The 21,192-nt window shown below is 49.8% G+C and overlaps 1 protein-coding gene across 1 annotated transcript in view; it reads left to right on the top strand.

Annotated features, from left to right (window-relative positions):
- The first annotated feature begins 1,686 nt into the window (after positions 1–1,686).
- LOC136111404 (dynein axonemal heavy chain 9-like) overlaps positions 1,687–21,192 on the top strand; it is a 23,090-nt gene continuing 3,584 nt past the window's right edge. Inside the window, exons 1-8 of the mRNA XM_071798639.1 lie at positions 1,687–1,714; positions 8,147–8,343; positions 8,438–8,862; positions 10,857–11,079; positions 13,347–13,513; positions 13,880–14,750; positions 17,780–17,910; positions 19,022–19,148. Of these exons, the coding sequence (XP_071654740.1) occupies positions 1,687–1,714; positions 8,147–8,343; positions 8,438–8,862; positions 10,857–11,079; positions 13,347–13,513; positions 13,880–14,750; positions 17,780–17,910; positions 19,022–19,148 (2,169 nt within the window). The remainder of the gene's footprint in view (positions 1,715–8,146; positions 8,344–8,437; positions 8,863–10,856; positions 11,080–13,346; positions 13,514–13,879; positions 14,751–17,779; positions 17,911–19,021; positions 19,149–21,192) is intronic.

Raw genomic sequence — 21,192 nt, 5'->3', positions numbered from 1 at the left:
CCAGGTAAGAACTAGCTTTCCTGTCTGCTGGAGGGCACGTCTCCAAGCTGTGCCCCACCGTGCATGGCAAGTCTGGTGGGATCGCTACTAGATCTGTTCTGCTGAGGTCCCTGGAGCATCTGTTATGGGTGACATGAATTAACCATCCCCTTTGTGGGCTCTGTCTCCTGGTAAAATATCAGGATTACAGGTTAAGCAGCGCAGATTGTAATTAAAGCCAGAAAGTCTGTGAGTAGCCAGATGTTAACTGGTGTCAACATCTCCAGAGCAGGTTGGTTTGACGCTGGTGTGGGGAGCGTAGGAGCATCATCCTACAGACGTGGGTTCGTGTTATGTTTACCTGAAATCTGAGCTTCCTGAAAGGGTATAAAAATCCCAGGAAAGGTTTGTTTTGTTACTTCAGTGTTGTGGCTGTTGGATTTCCTTAATTGTGGTGCAGGAGGCTTCCAGTAGGTCTCTGTTCCCTAGGGCTGCCCTCTCCAGCACAGGGAGGCCTGACCATCCCCCTGCCCAAAGCAGAGGCAGGGTCCAAGCCAGCAGAGTGCAGAGGTGGATTCAAAGGTGCTGGGGCCTGATGAGAGCTGGGGCCTCTCAAATGTGAAATGCCATTTGCTGCGGAGGTGCTGAATCTCAGGGGCCTGGGAAAACATCAAACACTTCCCCCTTTCCCTGGGACTTGCTGCTGTTAGAGAAAAGTGTTGAGGTTCCAGAGCTCATTCCAGCTTGGCTCTCAGACAAAGGATTTGTCCAGCTCCTTGGAATCTCCTTGCTAAGGTGGGAAGCAAATGGCCCCAGGGGATGTTTTCCACCCTTCACCCTGGTGCCAGGGTTTGGAGCCTGTGACGTGCTGAGCATGTTCTCAGCTCCAGTCTCTGAGTGCTTCTGCGCTGCTCTCAGCTTTCCGTACTGAGGACTGCCTCATGTCCTCAGGTGCCTGCTTAGCAGCCCCTTCATGCCCTTCAGAGCAGATAGGAGCACCTCATTTTGCCTAAAGGGAGGATGTATTTGCAACCCTTCAACATTAAAGAATCTTCCAGAGCTCACCTTCCATGGAGGAGAGGGAGAGAGGGTAAGACATCCTTGACACCATGGTGGGGATGTCTCAGACATTCCAGTGCATAAAAGGGAGGGGAGTTTGGTTCTATCTCACTTGGCCTCCTGCTCCCTCAATCCCCTGCTTTTCCCTTCCTCCCATCCCATCCTCTTCCATCCACCTCCTCAAACTGCTCCCTTCACCCTTCTGCGCTCCGTCTTTCTTTCCTCTTCTTGTCATTGTGGACATAGTCACTTTAGTATTGTAGATACTCCTCACCCCTGCCATTGCCCATACAATATACTGAATTTCTGTCACCCAGCCAAAATGTGCCGTTTCAGGAGCATTTTCCCTCTCACAAGCCACTAAACTGAGCAAAGATTTTTTTTTTTTTTGTCTTAGAAGTGATATATTGCGTTGGAAGACCTTGCTGCTCCGTTTGTTGCAGGGACTCACTTCTACTTGGGTTTATAGTTTAATAACCCACTCAATCCCGTTCCATCACAACTCAAAGATGCTTTTGGTTGTGCCTCCTCCTGCAGGCACAGTATTGCTGAAAGACTGTATTGATGAGGATAGCTGAGAAGACCAGAGATCATCATGGCTTTTAGAGGCTGCACAGGGTTTGCTGGCTGGGTAGTTAACAGAGCTATATGTCTTTGATTGGGAAGCAAATCGGAGGCAAAGATCAGTGGGAGGGAGATGGTCTGGACTAGGAGGTGTCCAGGCCCTTCTCAGAGCGTACTGCTTTGTGAATAAAACAGCAGGAACCCCCTAAGATCCCCAGAATTGACGGGAGGGTGTCTACCAGGTGAATGGGGAGGATTGTCTCACATTCAGCTCTCTGCCTTGTTTCTGCAGCTGGTGTCGGTGCTGAGGGAGCTGAGCTACCTGTCTGGCAGCCGGCTGGGAGCCATCCCACCCACGGCAGCAGAAATCTATTCCTCCAAGGAGTCATACCGGCAGCTGGCGGCCAACTTGGAGCTGGTGGTGAACAGATACAACAAGGTCCTGAAGACAGTCCTGGAGGTCGAATACCCTCTCATACAGGAGCAGCTGTGGGATATTAACTTGAAGCTGAAGAAGGCAGAAGAAACACTCAACTGGAAGATGGAGGGTGAGCTAGCTCTGTGTTAGGGCAAAAGAGGCCGTACAGGATTTCACAGAATCCCAGACTGGTGAGGGCTGAAGAGACCTCTGGAGATCTCCCAGTCCAACCCCCCTGCTCACGCAGGGTCACAGAGCAGATCACACAGGTGGGTCCAGGCGGGTTTCAATGTCTCAGAGAAGGAGACTCCACACCCGCTCTGGGCAGCCTGGGCCAGGCTCTGGCACCTCCCAGCAAACAAGTTTCTGCTCATGTTCAGATGGAGCCTCCTGTGTTTCAGTCTGTGCCCGCTGCCCCTCACCCTGGTGCTGGGCACCACTGAACAGAGTCTGGTCCATCCTCTGACACCCACCCTGAGATATTGATCCCATTGATCAGATCCCTCTCAGCTTCTCTTCTCCAGCTCAACAGCCCCAGCTCTCTCAGCCTTTCCTCAGAAGAAAAATGCTCTAGACCCCTCAGCATCTTGGTAGCCACCGCTGGGCTCTCCCCAGTAATTCCTTGTCCTTCTTAAACTGGGGTGCCCAGAACTGGACACACCACTCAGATGGGGCCTCACGAGTGCAGAGCAGAGGGGGAGGATTCACCTCCCTCGACCTGCTGGCCACACTCCTACTCACACAGCCCAGGTACCATCAACCTTCTTGGCCACAGGGCACATTGCTCATGGTTAACCTGCTCACTTGGGTCTCATCAGATTCCTCCCATGTCCCCAGCCTCCATCACCTGGTTCCCAGTGACAGTTCACAGCAGGGCAGGGGACTCTCCAGCAGAGCCAGCACTGGGGAGACAAAGGGCAGCCCCCAGCCTGCCTGCTCCTTCCCATCTTACCTTGATCTGCTTGGGCTGGGGACAGGATCCTGATCCCTTCAGCTTCCCTCTGGGCTTTTGGGGAAGAGAGGCTGCCCTGTAAGCAGTGATGCTGAGGAAACGGCAAGATTGGGGTTTGTGAGAGCTGGCAAGGCTGGGGTTGAAGAGTCTGCTCCCTGCCCGTGCCAGCCCAAGTGACCCACTGTGTGGTCATGTCCCTGTGTCCCCAAGGCACTGCTTTCTCCCTGAGTTGTGCAGGGACTGGGACCCCTTGGCCCAGCCATCTGGCTTGGGACAGACTTCTCCCGGTGGGGGCCAGGGCCACCTCGTTATCCTTTCCAGCCAGATGAAATACTGTGGTTAGTGGTGAGGTTTGTGCACCGTGACTTTGGGATGATTTAACCAGTGTTCTTGCTTGATCAGTTTTAACTGCAAAGCAGAATGGAGGAAGACAATTTGTTTCCTCTTGGTGAAAGCAAACTGCTCGCTGTTGGAATATATATTTCTGTCATCAGGCTTGTGGTATGAACAGGAACAAGTGTCCTCCCTTGGGAACTTGCAAAGCAGAATTCCTCATGCTGAAAAACTCTTTCTCCATTGCACAACAAAGATGAAGGGACTTTCCTGCAGATGAAGTTCCCTGAATCTAAATGCAGCCCTCGCTGGTACCTTGGGCTGTCACAGCCTGTGTTTGTGGGGCTGTGGGTCCCTGCTCTAGTGACAGTGGCAGGAACACTCAGCCTGTTGTCCTTGTTCTCTCTCTGGTAGCAGATTAAATCTGGGTACGGGAAAGGGGGAAGTGTCAGACGTCCCCACGGTGCTGGTGCTCCTGGCAGAAAACAGAGGCTGCAGCTGTACCATGGATTGTTGGGGTAGGAGGGAGCTAGAAGTGACTCTTTTGGTTGAGGTGGTAAGTCTCTTGTGTTAATGATGGGTGAGAAATACATGAAACCGTGGGGGAAAAGTCTTATGGAGAGTGCACAAGAGCTTGGCCATGCAGCTCTGAAAAAAAGTAGTCAATCATCTCATTTTTTACCAGGTGTCTGGGATCACATCTCCATGGTGATGGATGATGTCCATGACCTCGAGCAGAGGATACAGAAAGCCAAAAACAATGTTGAGGAGATCCAGACCATCGTGGGATCGTGGGCGTCGCCCATATTTGTGAGAAGAGATTGTAAAAGAGAATCGCTGCTGAGCCTGGAGGACTGTCAGGACCGCCTGGAACGGCGTTACAGCCTTGTCCGAGAGTCAGGGCAGAGGATTCATCTGCTGGTGAAGGTGAGGGGGGACCTTCTCCAGGGGTTTGTTGACTCTTCATAGGCTCTGGGTGTCTCTCCGCTCTGGTGAAAATGTCCAGAGCTGCTTCACCTTAAAATTAACTCCCTTAACTCATTTGAAAAACTTACCTGTTGTTGATTAAGGAATACTTTGATGGGTGAGCTGGTACAGCTGAGTGTGCGGGGCTGCTGACCAGGCACCGAGTTTGGAGCAGGAGTGGGAGCCGATGCAGCCCAGTCTGGCTCCCAGTCCTGGTTCTTGTGAAGCCACTAGAGGGGAGTCGTGCATCAGGCTTTGGGATCCTGCTCAGAGGAAAAACTCCTCCGAAATATTCACCTTAAAATGGAGAGGCAGCTGGCTGTGGCTGACCTTTCTGCTTTAGGCTTGTTGTTCCTCTGTGGGAGCAGGAGGTGACGCTGTCAGTCCAGGGAGAAGCTGAGTAACAAGAAAAAAGCTGCTGTCTGAACCCTGGGTTTTTTCCAGTGGCTTTGCCAGAGCTGAGAGTCCTCTTTGCAGAGCAGGAGAAAGCCCAAATCTCTGCGCCTCACCTGCCCAGAGGTTTTAGCGTGTCAGGGACAGCACCTTGGCTGGAAGGCAGATGGATTTTAGGTCCAGCCCACTCCTGAGGGTCACCATCTGGCCTTGGACTCTGGAGAGACTGGGCTGACCCTCTCTGGGACACTGAGCCCTTGTTGCTCACCTTACTTCACTGTCTGCACTCAGCCTTGGGCTTCTGACCCACTTCTGTACCCTCTGAACCCACGGCGAGGATTTTACTATGCCCACGTTGTCCTGCTGCTACAGCTGTGACAGGCTCAACCACCTCCAGCTACACCCAAAAGATGGGAACACTTCCTAAATTGACCGGAGAGAACATGGGGCTGTGGCCAAGGCAGAAGGGCTGGCACCGCTGCTCTGGTGGCTCACAGGGCAGGACCAACTGCAAAGCAGCATGAAGGTCCTGGGGAGGGAAAGGCACCGTGGCCCAAAATAGGATGTCCCCATGCCTCTGTCCTGCTGTGCTGGTCAAACCTGGAGGAACAGCAGCAAAGGGGCCAAGAGCTGGTCTGCTGTGTTTCCCTTGGGTGTTCAGGTCTTCTTTTGAGCAGGTGAGTCTTGAGGCTGCTGAGAGAAGAGCACAGAGAGTTTGGGTACGTGCACCCACAAGCACAGGCAGGACAGTGAGATGCTGGCTTGCATTGCCCTTTTGCACCAGGATGAGGCCTCTGGAGTAAAGGTTCAGTAGAACACCAGTGACAAGGGGGCATTGTCAAATACAAGGGCATGGGACGGTGAAGAGGGGGTGGTGCTTTCAAATGGGCATTCCCATAGTGTTCAGTCCTGTGAAGTTCCCCTTTCTCTTGTGTCAGCAAAATGTGGAGGTGAGTCTGCAAGGCACCAGAGCCCTGGCTTGCTCTGTTAACAGTTTAATCACTCAGCGTTGATGTGTAAAGTTGGGGAGCAGCAACTCTGGGTTGACTCAAGCCCAGTTGGCAATGCCACTCTATCTTGAGGAGGCTGAGGCCAGACCTTCTTGCTCTCTGCAACTGTCTGAAAGGAGGTTGGAGCATGGAGGGGGTTGGTCTCTTCTCCCAAGTAGTAAGAGATAGGATGAGAGGAAGTGGCCTCAAGTTGCACCAAGGAAAGTTCAGATTGGATATTAGGAAAAAATAATTCACAGAGAGGATTGTGAAGCTTTGGAATAGGCTGCCCAGAGCAGTGGTGGAGTCACATCCCTGGAGGTGTTAACAAATGTACAGATGGGGTTCTTAGGGACATGGGTTAGTGGTGGAGTTAGGTTATGGTTGGATTCGATGATCTTGAGGGTCTCTTCCAACCAGAATGATTCTATGATCTCATGTGTGCCAAGCTGCCATGCCACTGGGAATGGCACCCTCTCCTGTGTCCCCAGAGATGAAATACAGCCAGCTTTGAACCCCTGGCAGCAGACTGCAAGCTGGACCTTACGTTTTTTTTGAGCCCGTGCCTGTGTTGAGAGCCCCTGGCAGGCTTAGGAGAAAGAGCCCTCAGAGGGCATAGCAAGGCCGGAACAGGATCACGGCAGAGCCTGGGAGGTGCAGGGGATGGATACCCAGGCTGGTCTTGTGGGTGTGGAAGAGGAGACGCAAGAAGGATGGGGCCATTCTGTGGCCTAGAAAACCGTGAATTTCCTGACTGTGAACTTGCCTGGAGGTAAGGAACGCAATAAGCTGAGAAGGGAGGCTGTAAGCCAACCCTTTGTCTTCTGATCCCAATCTTTAACTATTTTCACTTGGTTTATTTAAAAACCCTTTTCTGAATTTTAAAGTTCTCTTGTTTTGAGATGACCATTTGTAGGGCAGAGGTGTAAGCAGTCCACTTGGAAGGACTCATCCACCCAAGGTAACATTATACAGGCCACAAGGACTGAGGCTTCATGCATTGGGATGAGCCTTTGGCCCAGGTCTGCAAAGCACCCTTGAGCCCTTTGGCCTCAGAGAAGAGGGAGGAGAAGGTTGCAGGGCTGCTAAGTCTCTCACGCACTCCATTTTTACCTTGTGATTATTTTGAGTTGCTTCAGATGACAAAGCAGCCCTTGACAGAAGGAGAAAATTGTGGCCATGCTACCAGCAGCAACATCCGTCTGTCTGGTTTCTCACCCCCCGCAGGGCTGGTACCTGTGTGCTCATTGCCATGAGTCCTCAGCTGTGGGCAGCTCTTGTAGGACAGACTCAGCCCCGCTGTATTTCAAAGTGTCGTCTTTTTCTTCCAGGAAAACCAGAGCCTCTTACTTGCAGACCCAGCATCTGACATCTGGAAGGCCTATGTGGATTACGTGGATGAGATAGTTCTGGATGGATTCTTCACTGCCATTGAGTGCTCACTCAAGTAGCTCCTCGAAAACACAGGTAACTGCTGGTTCCTCAGCTCTGGCCGTGATACCATCTTCAGTCTCACCAAAAGGAAGTTTCTGTTTTGTGCTTTGACTTGTGGTGGTCTTTCTACTCTGCCTCTTGCATTGTCTACAGCAAGTGCTGGAGGAGCCTCCAGACTCAGAGGGTAACTCTGTCCCCTGGTCACTGGAGCAAAGCCTTGCTCAAGGGAAGGGACAGAGATGACTGTGCACCATTTGCTGGGATTTGTGAACAGACAAAATTGAGGCATCATTCCAAGTCTGTTCTTGGGCATCAGCCATCTCCTGACCTCCCATGCACAAAGCATCAAGGTGACACAACCTTTCGTTTGTGGAGAGTCTCAAGAGTTGGTTCTGTGGATGAAAGACACGAAAGAAAAACCTCCATCACTGAGGAGTGAGGAGAGGGGTCACCAAACCAGAGCTCCTGCCTAAGGCTGCCACGGAGGGTCACTCTGCTGAGAGCAGCTGTGTCCAGCTAAAGCACATCTTCAGAACGCTTCCCTCCTGGATGTGGAGGCACACTGAGCTGGAGAATTGCATCCAGTTCCTCACCATCTTGTTAAAAACAAGCACAGAATTTCACATTTGTGAAACCAGTTGGTGTTTTATTTTTTCATGCCTTTCTCCACTAAATTAAAGAGCCTCTTGGTTCCTGTTGTTTTTCTCCTCTTTAAGTACTTATGCGCTGTAATTGTTCAGCTCTCAGACTCCCTTTTGATTAGCTGAAGAGCCTGGTCTCTTTAAGGCTTCCCTCCACAGCATTTTTCCGGTCCTTAAATCACTTGTGTCTCATCTGTTCTCCAGTATCTCCTGTGGGTACCAGAACACCAGCTGGTTTGGCAGCCTCCCCTCTGCGTTGTATGCAGACACAATGTCACTGGACCCAGCGAGTGGGTGTCCCACCTGCCTGGTGTCCCTGTGGGGCATGTGTGTGTCTTGTGGTGGGATGTTAGTGGTGGCTCTAGATCACTTTTCTCCCCTTCAAAAATAACCTGGCACCTCTGTTCTTCCCTACCAGATCCCAAGGCAGGGCTTCCTCCCCTGTTTGAGGTGCAGCTGGATTTGGTGATCCCAGATTTGATATTTCAACCCTCCTTGGACCCTGGCACAAACGACGGCTTCTACGACGTGGTGGAAGGTCTTCTCAACGACATCTACCGGATCTCATCGCTGGTGCCCAGGCTGGCTGAGCACAGCGGCTTCCTCCACTACCAGGTCCGTGGCTGTGGAGCTCCCTCACGCTGTGTGGCAGTGAGGAGGTGCCACGCTGCCCCCGCATCACTGCGAGCTCCTCTCCTCTTCTCTCCAGGCTGACATGGAGGACACGGCTGACCTGGCCGACATGCGCCATGAGCTGATGGGGCGTGTGCAGGCCGTGATGGCGGCCTGCTGTGATTACCGCAGTGCCTTCGACCACTACTCCTACCTGTACGGGGAGGACAGAAAGGAGTTCTTCCGCCAGTTCCTCCTCTACGGGCACATTCTCACTGCGGCAGAAATCGAGGCCCATGCAGAGAACGGGGTCCCTGAGTCACCTCCCACGCTGCAGCAGTTCCGAGAGCAGATTGACTCCTACGAGAAGATCTATGAGGAGGTGAATCGCATCGAGCCCATCAGCATTTTCCAGAGTTGGATGAAAGTTGATGCTCGGCCTTTCAAAGCGTCTCTGCTGAATGTGATTAAACGGTGGAGCTTGGTGTTCAAGCAGCATCTCATGGACCACGTCATGCACAGGTAGGAACCGTTCTACCTCTTCTTCCCAGAACCAAAGTGGGTTTCTCTTGTGTTGGCTGGGCTTTATCATTTCACACTGATAAGCAAAAGGCTAATACAGGAGCAAGAGGAGGGGGCACACACCCCCTGCCAGCTCCATCGCATCTCTGCTAACTTTCATCCCCTCGTCTCTGCTGGGAGCAGCTGGTCCAGCTGAGTGTGTAAAGTGCAAACAGTTCCACGAACTCGGTACCATCGACATCCTGCGAGCTGATGCTCCTACGACCTACTGTGTGGTGTTGGACAGGATGTCTGTTTGTCTGTTCATCCTGGTCCAACTAATCTAATCTCTTCTAGGGCTCTATGCTTATTTTGTTGAATTTGCCATCAGTAAAGCTGCATTAATGCCATGAGATACTTGCTCCGTTTCTAAATGCAGTGCTCTTTTGAGTGCACTCTTTGTAAAAAAAGTAATTTGGGTTGCCTGGCATGAGCAGTCATGGGGAGGCAGTTTCAAGGTTACAAAAAGGAGGAGCTTTGGATGTAAGTTTTGAATTAACATGTGTTCCCTGCTCTGAATAGCTGCTCAGCCGCCTGGTCTCTGCAGGATGATGTGTTAGGTGATTTATTTGAGTAGTAGCAGCTGAAGGATGCCACAGGGCTTGGATGCTTACGAAGAAATATTTACAGACATATGTACTAGTGAAGGCTGCTGCGTGTGGTGGCTGCTGTGATCTCTTGTGTTCTTTTCAGCACGATAATTCCTGTGCAAAGAGGTTTTTGCATAGGTTAGAACAGGCATTTAGGAGTTCTTATTAAGAGCTCCTGACTCAGCAGTTTAGTCTTTAATAGGTGAAGTGTTTAGGGCTATGTTTTGGTCCAGCAGCATCCACAGAATTTAAGCGGGCACTTCAAAAGTAAGCGTTTTGAGAAGGGAAGAATGGAAAGGACCAAAGATCCAGGAGCCCATCAAGCTCTGCTAACAGTGTCCAGCAGCTGGTGAGATCAAGAAGCAGGTAGGGAAACTTCCCCCAAATAGTCTCCTTGTCTCTAACCATTCATACCTGAGGACTTTGAGAGTCATGGGTTGTACCTTTGTATCTAAAGACCTGGATGGATTTTTTTTTCTCCCACAAATGTTCGGTTGCTTTTCTGAACCGCTGTGAATTTTTAACATCTGCATCCTTCTGCAGCAGAGACTTACCCTCTGAAATAAGGCAGCGTGCGAAGAAGAATCCCTGTTTGTTGTAGCTTTACAACCTACCAGGTTCATTTGTTGAATTCTTGTATTGGAAGAGATGACATGAAAACTGTCCTTTCAAATTCACTCTCTTCAGACCACAGACCCGAGCTCACAGGTCTCCCTTATAGAATCATAGGATAGAGTCATAGAATCTGTTTGGTTGGAAGAGACCATCAAGATCACAGAGTCCAACCATAACCTAACTCTGGCACTACCCCATGTCCCTGAGAACCTCATCTATATGTCTATCCAACCCCTCCAGGGATGGTGACTCCACCACTGCCCAGGGCAGCCTGTTCCAAGGCCCGACAGCCATTTCTGTGAATAGTTTTTTTCCTAATACCCAATCTGAACCTCCCCTGGAGAAATTTGAGGCCATTTTATCTTATCACTTGCTACCTGAGAGAAGAGACCAACCCCCTCCATGCTCCAACCTCCTTTCAGACAGTTGCAGAGATCAGGTCTCCCCTCATCTCCTGTTCTCCAGGCTGAACAGCCCCAGCTCCCTCAGCTGCTCCTCGTAAGACTTGTGCTCCTCAAATGCCTTTTCTCCAACCTGTGAAGTCCCAACCCATTTATCCGTTCCTCACAGGAAGCTGTACCACATCTATGGATCCCTGTGAGCATGAACTGTGGTTCTGATGCCCTCAGCATGTTGCCATGTGATGGGCAGAGTTAGCCAGGCCTTTCCCTCTCCGTGCCAGTCCAGCTGCCTGGATGGTTCCGGTAGGAACTGCTCTCATTTGGTGCTTTCCTGTTTTGTGTTCTACAGCTTGTCTGACCTGGACGAGTTCATAAAAACTGCTGACAAAGGTTTGAGCAAAAAGGTTGAAAAAGGCGATTATGATGGTTTGGTGGAGATCATGGGGCATCTCCTGGCCGTTAAGGAAAGGCACAGTGTCACCGATGCCATGTTCGAGCCCCTGAAGCAAACCGTCGAACTGCTGAAGACGTATGAGCAAGAGCTGCCGGAGGAAGTCTATAAGCAACTGGAGGTGGGTGAAAAGCTGCGGTGGACACGGCGGTTTGCCAAGTAGCCAGCGTCAAAGAGTATGAGCTTAAGAGCATTGCAGGAATATTTAAAGCCCCACTCCCTGTCATTAGAGGGCCTCAGTGGATAGTATTTTACTATTGTGGGATGTGCCTTAATAGCTCTAAATTTTGGAGTTATATTGAGGTTTTTCTTTTAAAGCAGAGATTAAGCCTTTTGTTATGTATGAAAAACATAGAATTGCCTGCTCCAACTCTCAGCGATTACTCTTGAAAAAAATTAATGCATTTTCAAATACATCTGTTAATTAGTTTGAATTATAATTATTTTTAAATAAGCCAGTTCTTGGCAACTGTGGAGATGGGAAGGATAATGTTGGCAGAGGAGTCGCCTTCTCATAGGACTTCAGTCCTCCACTAGGTCTATAACACCCAATCTGCTTGACCCAAAGGACATCACTGGGAGCACGTTATGAAAGTATTTCAGCACCTTTCCACATCTGGCCCTGATGAATCAATTTTTCTTTGGGGAATTCTTCTCATTTCTGGACAGGGGACCATGAGGTGAAGGTTGGAAAAGCCTGTGGGATGCCCAGCCAGCCTTGGGGAACTGGCAGCAGTCACCATGTTACGGTGGAGGAGCGTGTGGCTACGTACTGATGGATACCCCTTAGTCACGGGGCGTTGTGTGCAGAGGGCTCTGTGTAGGACACCAGGTTTAAGGCAGAGCTTTTTGGGGAGAAGTTCCTCCCTCTGCTGCAGGCTTGGATGGGACCTGAGCGGGGTTTAGCAATCCCCCAGTTTTCTGCTGGTGCAGCCGTGATCCACGGATGGTTGTATCACCAAATCTGACACGGGTAAGGGTCCTAAAGATAACTGGATTCCTACAGACACCCTGAAAAACAGAAGAGCTGCATTAAATGAATGTTTTGGCTGCTACAGCAGCTTCAGTTCAGCATAAAAAATGGTGCTATGGGGAACCCAGCTCTGCTGATTCCTCTGCCCAAGAGCTGCTTGCTTGGTGCCTGTTTGTGCGTGTAGATTTGAACAACTGATTTATTTTTCTGACAGAAGAAATGAGGTATGCAGGGCAGCCATTCAGATGTAGGAGATCACAAAACAGTTTCGTTCTTTCTGGCAAGTGACAGCAACACATAGTTGAATAATTCATTCACTGCTGTACACAGTAGGAAAACCAAAGTAAGTTCCTCCAGGTACCGCTCCCTCCATGGCCATGAAGATGGATGGGCTGGAGCTGATAGTTTGTATGAGAAGGACAAGGAAGCAGCTCCATGTGTGCCCTGCTATGGTCATGGATAGTGATTTCTACAGAGACTGGAACATGAAGTGCCAGAAAGAGACCCCTCAGGAGGGACTGGCCCTGCTCTGGCCGCCTCTGCTGCCTCCAGGTTATTTCGCTTCTTTGCATAGTGTTGGTGCATCTCCATTAGTCTTCTCAACTATGTGCACTGGGATGAAAAGAAGCCCAAAGTCTTTCCTGTAGGCTGGCACAGTACCTGGGGAAGTGGGAGAGCAAAGCTGTGGGACTTGAGGACAGCAGAGCCCTGGCTGGTGTCACTGTCTGGGGTGAGGATTTGGCTCGAGAAGTCTAGTGAGAAGAGAAGAAATCAAATCTCTTTCTAAATAAAATCCCAGGTGCAAAGGGTGGATTGTTAGCAGTGCTGTGCACCAGCAGCTTGGATGCAGTCCTGAGAAAGAAACTGTCTTATTTAGTACTAATATTATACAGGCAGGCTGGAGGGATTTGCCCCAGAAAGCTCTGTAGAAGTCCTTCTGGCATAATATCTTCTGCTCTAAGAGCTGGCTGGAAATTTCCCAGGCTCTGTTTCTTAATTAGCTCTGGGAAGCCGGACGATCTGATGAACTTGCATCCTCAGCCCACCCTCCTGCCTCCAGCCAGCTCTGGGTCCCGCTGGGCTCGGTGTCAGGAGAGCTGTGCTCTCTCAACCACCGAGCCATCCTGGGAGCCCAGGATCTGGTCTGGGACCCTTCTTCTGAAGTTATTTAACATGTTTTTGCAATCAGAGCAGTCAGTTTTAAAGTCTCAGTCTTCATTCGTCTTCAAAATTGTGGATAACTGATAAGTTTTATCCCAAATTGTGTTTAGCTTTTGCATCACAACAAAACTTCCTTGCAGTTTTAGGCATGGAATCTGTTGCTTTTCCTGTTCTGTGATTGTCCATAAACAGATCAGTCACATCTTATATCAAATAGCAAATACTGCCTACCGTCATTTAAATTTTGCTTGCAGGAGCTGCCAGAAAAATGGAACAATATAAAGAAGCTGGCGATAGCTGTGAAGCAGCATGTGGCTCCTCTGCAGGCGAACGAAATGACAGTTGTGCGCAAGAGCTGTGCGGCGTTTGATGTTGAGCAACACAGATTCAGAGAGCGATTTCGGAAAGAAGCACCATTCAGGTACAGTGAAATTATAACATCAGAGAAGCCCTGAGGAAGAAAAGCTTCATGGGATCATCTCGGAGTGTCCTGAGGATGTGTTCTTGAACCCTTGCATACATTTCCTACCTGCTCACGGTGTTGTATCTGTTATGCCCTGGGTGTTTTGTCCCTGCAAACACTGTAAGGTGTTAGCAAGAGATTCAATCTGGATGCTGAGTGCACAATATTGCTTAAAGGGGTTGTCAGCAGTGCCATGTGGCTGCACCATCAATGGGTACTATAGATGTATCATGTCTGCTTTGTGTCTCAGAGGCACCATTTGTTTTATGTTTTCTTTAGAAGTTGTTACAATATCACTTATGAAGAATAAACGTTTCTTTCTAGGTTTGACACCAAAAAGCCTTATCAACTGCTGGATACAAAGCACATTGAGATTAAACAAATGGAGTCAGCCATGACCTCGATTTATGAATCAGCTGGTCTGTTTGAAGTCATAGTGCCAGACTATAAACAACTGAAGCAGTGCCGAAAGGAGCTGTGTCTTCTCAAAGAGCTCTGGGATATGATCTCCCTTGTGGGCACTTGCCTTGATGACTGGCAGACCACCAAATGGGCGGATATTAACGTGGAAAACATGGATCTGGAGTGTAAAAAGTTTGCAAGAGAGATTCGGAATTTGGATAAGGAGGTGAGGGCGTGGGATGCTTTCACTGGGCTGGACAGCAAGGTGAAGAACATGCTGACGGCCCTGAAAGCTGTGGCAGAACTTCAAAATCCCGCCATTAGGGAAAGGCACTGGAATCAGCTGATGCAGGTGACGGGTGTGAGGTTTGTGATGGACTCGGACACCACGCTGGCTGACCTCCTGAAGCTCAACCTCCATAACTTTGAGGATGAGGTTCGTGGCATTGTGGACAAAGCGGTACGAGAAATGAGTATGGAGAAAGTCCTGAAGGAGCTAAAAATGACTTGGAGCACCATGGAGTTTCAGTATGAGCCTCACCCCCGGACGAACATCCCGTTGCTGAAGTCAGACGAGGAACTCATAGAAACTTTAGAAGACAACCAGGTGCAGCTGCAGAATTTAATGACATCCAAATGTATTGCTTTCTTCTTGGAGGAAGTGTCCATATGGCAGAGGAAGCTGTCCACAACAGATTCCGTCATTTCTCTCTGGTTCGAAGTGCAGCGTACGTGGTCTCACTTGGAGAGCATATTCATAGGCTCAGAAGATATACGGGCACAGCTTCCTAAGGTATGAAATCCCAAATCCTATTTTTCCTGTGTGGAAAGCGTTGAAGAAGAGCCTCCATTACACAGAAGAAGGTTGTCTATATTGCCGTGTTCCCCCAAGCAGGACTGTTCTCTTGCTGCATTGCTTTCTTGGAGGCTCCCTTAATGCTACAGCAGTTTCCCCAGTGTTGCCCCAGGCTGTTTTTGTACTGTTGGTTGTGCCTGAACCCTGCTGAGAAACTGTTTTTCCTCCCCTCCACCATTGCACAGCAGATGCAGAGTTCCTGGAGGCTGAGCAGGAGGCTGCTGGCTTCCTTCAGTGATACAGGCATGTTCCCTCTTTCCTTGGAGGGGAGAAGACGGAGATAATTACTCAGATGGTGCAAATTGTCAAATCAGAGCTGGACCAGGCAGCTTTGCAGTATCCGCTTCCCTGCCTCCAGTGCTGGTGCAGCAGGAGAGCAGCTCTTCTCCCACTTCAGCTTCAGAAAATTGAGCAGAGTTGTCACTGATGCCCTCCTCAGGGTTGTGACCTCCTCAGGGCTGTCTTTGAGTCCAGCTTCCAGTCTTATTCCCTATTCTCTTGATTATTTAGAAAATCTTCCAAGCTTGTTCCTGGCCCCGCTGGACCACTCGCAGCCCTGTGGAGGAACCTGCCTTTCACTCACGAGTGACCCACAGTTGGCTGTGTGACCCCCGTCCCTGTTCACGAGCAGCATCGCTGACAGCACCACTGTGGGACGAACACCCACGAGGGGATGTGCGCAGCCCATTGACCCCTGGACAACACACTGTTCTGTCTCCAACCCTGCACTCTGCTCTGCTTGGACTGTTCCTCCATCTGCTTCAGAGAGCACGCTGTGCTGAGTGTCCTGGGGGCAGTTTTTGGCCCCTCACACCAAGAAAGCCCTTGTGGTGCTGGAGCAAGTTGAGAGAAGGGAATGGAGCTGGTGAGGGGCTGGAGCACAAGTGTGATGGGAGCGGCTGAGGGACCTGGGGGATTCAGCTGGAGAACAGGAGGTGAGGGGAGACCTTCTGATCTCTGAACTGCCTGAAAGGAGCTTGGAGCCAGGGGGGTCGGGCTCTGCTCCCCAGGAACAAGCGCCAGGAGCAGAGGAAACGGCCTCAAGTTGCGCCAGGGGAGGCTGAGGTTGGATCTGGGGAACAATTTCTTCCCCAAAGGGCTGTGGGGCATTGGAACAGGCTGCCCAGGGCAGTGCTGGAGTCACCATCCTTGGAAGATGTATAGATGAGGAACATGGTTTAGTACTAGATTTAGGTTATGGTTGGACTCAGTGATCTCAATGGTCTCCTCCAGCTAAATGATTCTATGATTCTGGGCACACCTCGCTCACTGGGCAATATATACAGGTGCTGATAACCAGTGCCCTGAGGCTGTACCATGTGCCAGCAAGCTCTTAATATCCAGGAGCTATCTAATGTCATGTATGAAATTGCATCATGATTTACATTTGCATCCTGCTGGGCAGCTGTCTGCATCTCAGTAGCTGTCTGGCAGTGGTATGAACCATAGAACCATAGGATGTCCTGACTTGGAAGGACCCATCAGGATTGTCAAGTCCAACTCCTGTCCCTGCACAGGACACCCCACAATTCACCCCATGTGTCTGAGGACGGTGTCCAGTCTCTCCTTGAACACTGTCAGGTTGGGGCTGTGACCCCTCCCTGGGAGCCTGTTCAGTGTGCAGCACCTCTGGGTGCAGAACCTTTTCCTCATGTCCCACTGCCCTCCCTGGCACATCTTCTGCCATTCCCTGGGTTCTGTCACTGTCACAGAGAAGAGCTCAGCCCTGCCCCTCCTGCTCCTGCTGAGGAACCTGCAGCCCCATGAGCTCTGCCCTCAGTCTGCTCTGCTCCAGCTGAGCAAACCCAGGGACTTCAGCCGCTCCTCATACGGTTTCCCCTCCGAACCCTTCACCAAGTTCATGTCCCTCCTCTGGACACTCTCCAGTAGCTTTATCTCCTTTTCTCCTGTGTCCCCAGCCCTGCACACAGTGAATGCTCCAGGTGAGGCCGCCCCAGCACAGAGCAGAGCGGGACAATCCCCTCCCTGCCCGGCTGGCCGTGCTGTGCTGGATGCACCAGGACACGGGGCCCTCTTGGCTCCAGGGACACAGGTGGCTCAGTCAGCAGCTTCTCTTCCGTAAAAGAAAGACTGAAGCTCAAAGTCTCTGTAGCTGAGCACCCTCAGGATGCATCCAGGGCTGGGGGGATGTGCTGACAGGCTGTGGGATGCTCACCTGGAGCTGGATCTGTGGCGTGAGTGTAGGGAGGGCTCAACCTTCCAGATGGAGCCTTGCTCCTGGGGCTGAACACAGGGTAGCGTGGAAGTGTTACCTGGACTGCTTGGAACACTTGTTCAGTGTCCCGCCTCACTTAGGAGGCCTGACCTGGGAAGAAGGGAGGAGCAGAGATGTTTTGAACATAGCTTGCTTTATTCTTCAGTGTTTAGCTCCAGAAATTCAGAGTCCCTGTTAGATATGGAGCATAATTGTTGATGTGGGCCTCCGGTGCTGACATGGGGTTTCCATACCCTCATTGAAGGCAAGGAAGGGCTCTCCTCTACAAGAGTCATCATACCCGTTTTGTGGATGGGTGTTGGGATTCCTGTGCTGTAGCAGGAGGGGAGGAGTGCACTCACATGAGGCTGGTAGCCTTTCCACGGTGTGGGAGCATCTCCTGCTGCTGCAGCCAGGGAAACTTGGTACTTCACCTGGACATGGGAGAGAGAGATTTATGAGGTTTTCCAAGGGGAATTAAATCCCATGAAAATGGTTGGTCCTAGACATTGCCTCCTGCATGGAGCACTTTATCCACAACCCCTTTGGGATACAGTGACAAGAAGGCAAGTGCCTGTTTGCAGACTAGTTTCAGGCAAGTCAGTGGAAGAGCCATTCTGGAATGGTGGAGGGGTCCCTGTCTGCACTGGACAGAAGGTTTTCCCCTCAACCCAAAGACAGCACCCAGAGGATGGAGACCTTTAGCACAAAATCCATGTTTTACCATGAACATGTTTGTGTTGCTTTTTAGGACTCCAAACGCTTTGAAGGGATTGATGCGGACTTTAAAGAACTGGCCTATGAAACTCAGAAAACCCCAAATGTGGTTGAGGCCACCAATAAACCAGGTCTGTCCCAACAACTGGAGGACATTCAGAGTAGGTAGGTACAACTTCAGTCCCAGGATTTTGTCAGAGACTGGGATCAGCTCTAATAAGTTGGTTTAACCTGTGCTCCAAGGCTTTCCTTCTGGACTGTGCGTTCTTTGCATTCACACATTGAGTCTTTTTATTCATGATCCATCACCCTGAAGCCCCCAAGGTGGATTCTGGCTTTGCGTATGTGCAAACTCTTATCTTGAATATTGATTTGCACACATACAAAGCTAGGCACTCAGTTGGTTTTAATAACATGTGGCCTCACTGCCACCCCAAATTTGGTGTCTTAAATATCTATTTAGCAGTCCAAGCAGGGATATCTGCAGCAGAGCTGATCCCATGTGCTTTAATTAACAAAATTATCTTTGTGTGTGTACCCTTCACAGATGGTATAACTAAACTCCCTGAGAAAGACCTTAATGTCCAGAGATGGATACAGTTCTCACCTAACATATGAGCTACTCTACCTGGAACACACCTAACAAGTTAACGTGATAGCTGTTGTGTCAGTAATAACTATCCATTTAAAATAGAGATCTAATTTTACTTCCTAAACAGATAAGGCCCGTGTTCCCCACAGAGGACTAACTGCATGTTATTTATGAACTTTGAAAGCTCAGCAGCAGTTTAACATGTAAACACTGAGAGATTCATTTTAGAACGGAGCAAACAAGTTTCTTTTCAGGCTTCACAAGCACAAAAAGCTGAGTAGGTTTGAATCAGACTTTAAAATGTGCTCATTAGAATAAAAGCAGTTTTGGAAACTTTCATCCTAGTGTGAAATCACCTGTGGCAGTTGAGAGCTTGTCTAAAACAGTAAGTCAGACTGCAAAGCCTTTCTAGCCTCTTCTTCCACCTGTGTTTCTGCTTTTTGGTGAGGATTCTCTGACTCTTTGTCTGTTTGACCCTTGGGAGTGGAGAGAGATCTATGAGTTACTATGTGCTTTGTTATCTATTTGGAAAATGCTGTAAAGGAGCAGCCTGCAGGCTCAGCTCATGTCTGGCATTTCCCCATGGGAGGGGAGAATCTGCTCGATAACCCAAACTGTAGCACGACACATTAAAGGATATTCACCCGCCTGTCCTGGGCTCTATTTTTCTGCTCTTCTCCCCAGGTTGTCCCTGTGTGAGAAGGCTTTGGCTGAATATTTGGACATGAAAAGATTGGCCTTTCCCAGATTTTACTTTGTTTCTTCAGCAGATTTATTGGATATTCTTTCCAATGGCACCAACCCACAGCTGGTAAGCCTTGCACTATGTCACCTTCACATTTTCCAGCTGTCAGTAATGTCAGGGTGGAAGATGCTGTCTAGGGACTCAGCTGTAGCTTATCCTTTCTTGAGTGCCTTTTCTCCCACCCTCACTTGGATTAACAATAACTCTTTCACTGCTGGCCTTCATCTGTCGTCTCTGAAAGGCAATGCGCACACTGTATGTTGTCCCATCTGTCCCTGGTGATGCTTGCAGATGGTTCTGAAAGCACTGCACAGAGCAGAGCTATGTTCTTGATACCATAAAAACAGTGGGTTTGTTTCTGCTGGGATACAGTGAGGTTGGGGGAAACCATTTCTTGAGGATCTCAGCCAAAACTTGTTGCTGAGCTTGGTTCCCCAAGCTGGGATGCCAGCAAACAGCATCTGTTGTTGAAAGAGCCACAGACCGGTCATTCAAATGTGACAGTGTTGACAACCGAGGGCTTGGAGACGTCTCTGTTTTTAGGCAGAGGAGACATCTGCTAGTCAGCCACTTCTTCCTTCCCCCATGCAAAGGTCTTTGGGATGGCCTGTTCACAGGGGAAGAGCAGAACACAGCCTGGAAGAGGTAAGACAGCTGGTGGTCAGACAGTGGCTGTGGCCAAGGCAGGACTTCCTTGGGTTGCCACCCACCCCTGCACAGCTCTGCTTGGCCTTGTTTGGGACGCATCTTTTATTCAGAGGTTGGTGCATAAAACCAGTCAAAACGTTCACAGCAAAAGGCGAGTGTTGGATGATGAACAAAGTCCTAATTCTGTCTTTTGGTAGCGAGTATTTTCACTTTCTTCAGGCTTTCCACCATTTTCAGTATTGATGTGAGCACAGGAATGGAGCAGGTTTGCATGTGTATTTGGAAATGCTGTTGTTTACCTCTAACCTTTAACGCTGCTTCTATCTGTGTCTGCTGCTGGGTGATTTCAGCCCACAGAGTATCATAAATACATAGTTGATTGATATTTAAAATGAAGAGGAAAAAAAAAAACACAGGAAGCAAAGATACTGTGTTGAAATGCTCTATTGAGTAAGAAGAAATTCCTGGTGTTTTCTGTTATTCAAAAGTATTTGCAGTAAAATCAAAGTAAATGTCAAGCAGTATCATACATAGATACACTCTCAGCCTTCCCAATGTAGTTTCAAAGTCTGATGATTCCTAAAGGAGGATTAAATACACAATGACATTATCCTCGTGAACTGGGTGCTGAACTTGTGCAGATTCAGGTGCGTTCGGGCTCTGGCAGCAGGATCGCAGCAAGTGCTGGGGTTGTGTCCGAACCCTCCAGACTGGACAGGGTCTGGGAAGGGGCAGCTGGGGATTTGTGACCAGAAGCTTCTACATGTAAGAAAAAGTTTCTACGGTTTACTTACGGTTTGAAAAGAGATAAGCTTATGGCCTCAAGATACGCTTAATGGCCTCAAGTTGTGCCAGGGGAGGTTCAGATTGGATATTGTAAAAAAATTCTTCCCAGAAAGGGCTGTGGGGCATGGGAACAGGCTGCCCAGGGCAGTGCTGGAGTCACCATCCCTGGAGGGGTTTAAAAGACATTTAGACGAGGTTCTTAGGGACATGGATTAGTGCCAGAGCTAGGGTATGGCTGGACTTGATCCTGAGGGTTTCTTCCACCCAAAATGATTCTGTGGTCTGGGGGGATGCTGAGTGCCCTGTGCTTCTCAGAGTCACTTAGCACCGCCCAGGGTTTGGCCCTGCTTGTATGTGTGTGAGAAGCTGCGTCCACTTGCAGCACAGCTCATGAGAGGGAGGGTTGTAGTTCTTTGTGAGTCAGTGAGTCAGAATTAGATGGACAAATCCACCTCCACCCTTCCTTCTCTGAAAGCATCAGAGCATTGGGCATCTCACGCAGAATCCCAGAATGTCAGGGTTGGAAGGGACCTGGAAAGCTCATCCAGTGCAATCCCCCCATGGAGCAGGAACACCCAGCTGAGGTTCCACAGGAAGGGGTCCAGGGGGTTTGAATGGCTGCAGAGAAGGAGACTCCACAACCTCCCTGGGCAGCCTGGGCCAGGCTCTGCCACCC

This window comes from Patagioenas fasciata, chromosome 24 (assembly GCF_037038585.1).
Source record: "Patagioenas fasciata isolate bPatFas1 chromosome 24, bPatFas1.hap1, whole genome shotgun sequence".
NCBI lineage: Eukaryota > Metazoa > Chordata > Aves > Columbiformes > Columbidae > Patagioenas > Patagioenas fasciata.
Note: the sequence above shows the minus strand (reverse complement) of the source record. Positions and strands in the feature narration are given on the sequence as shown.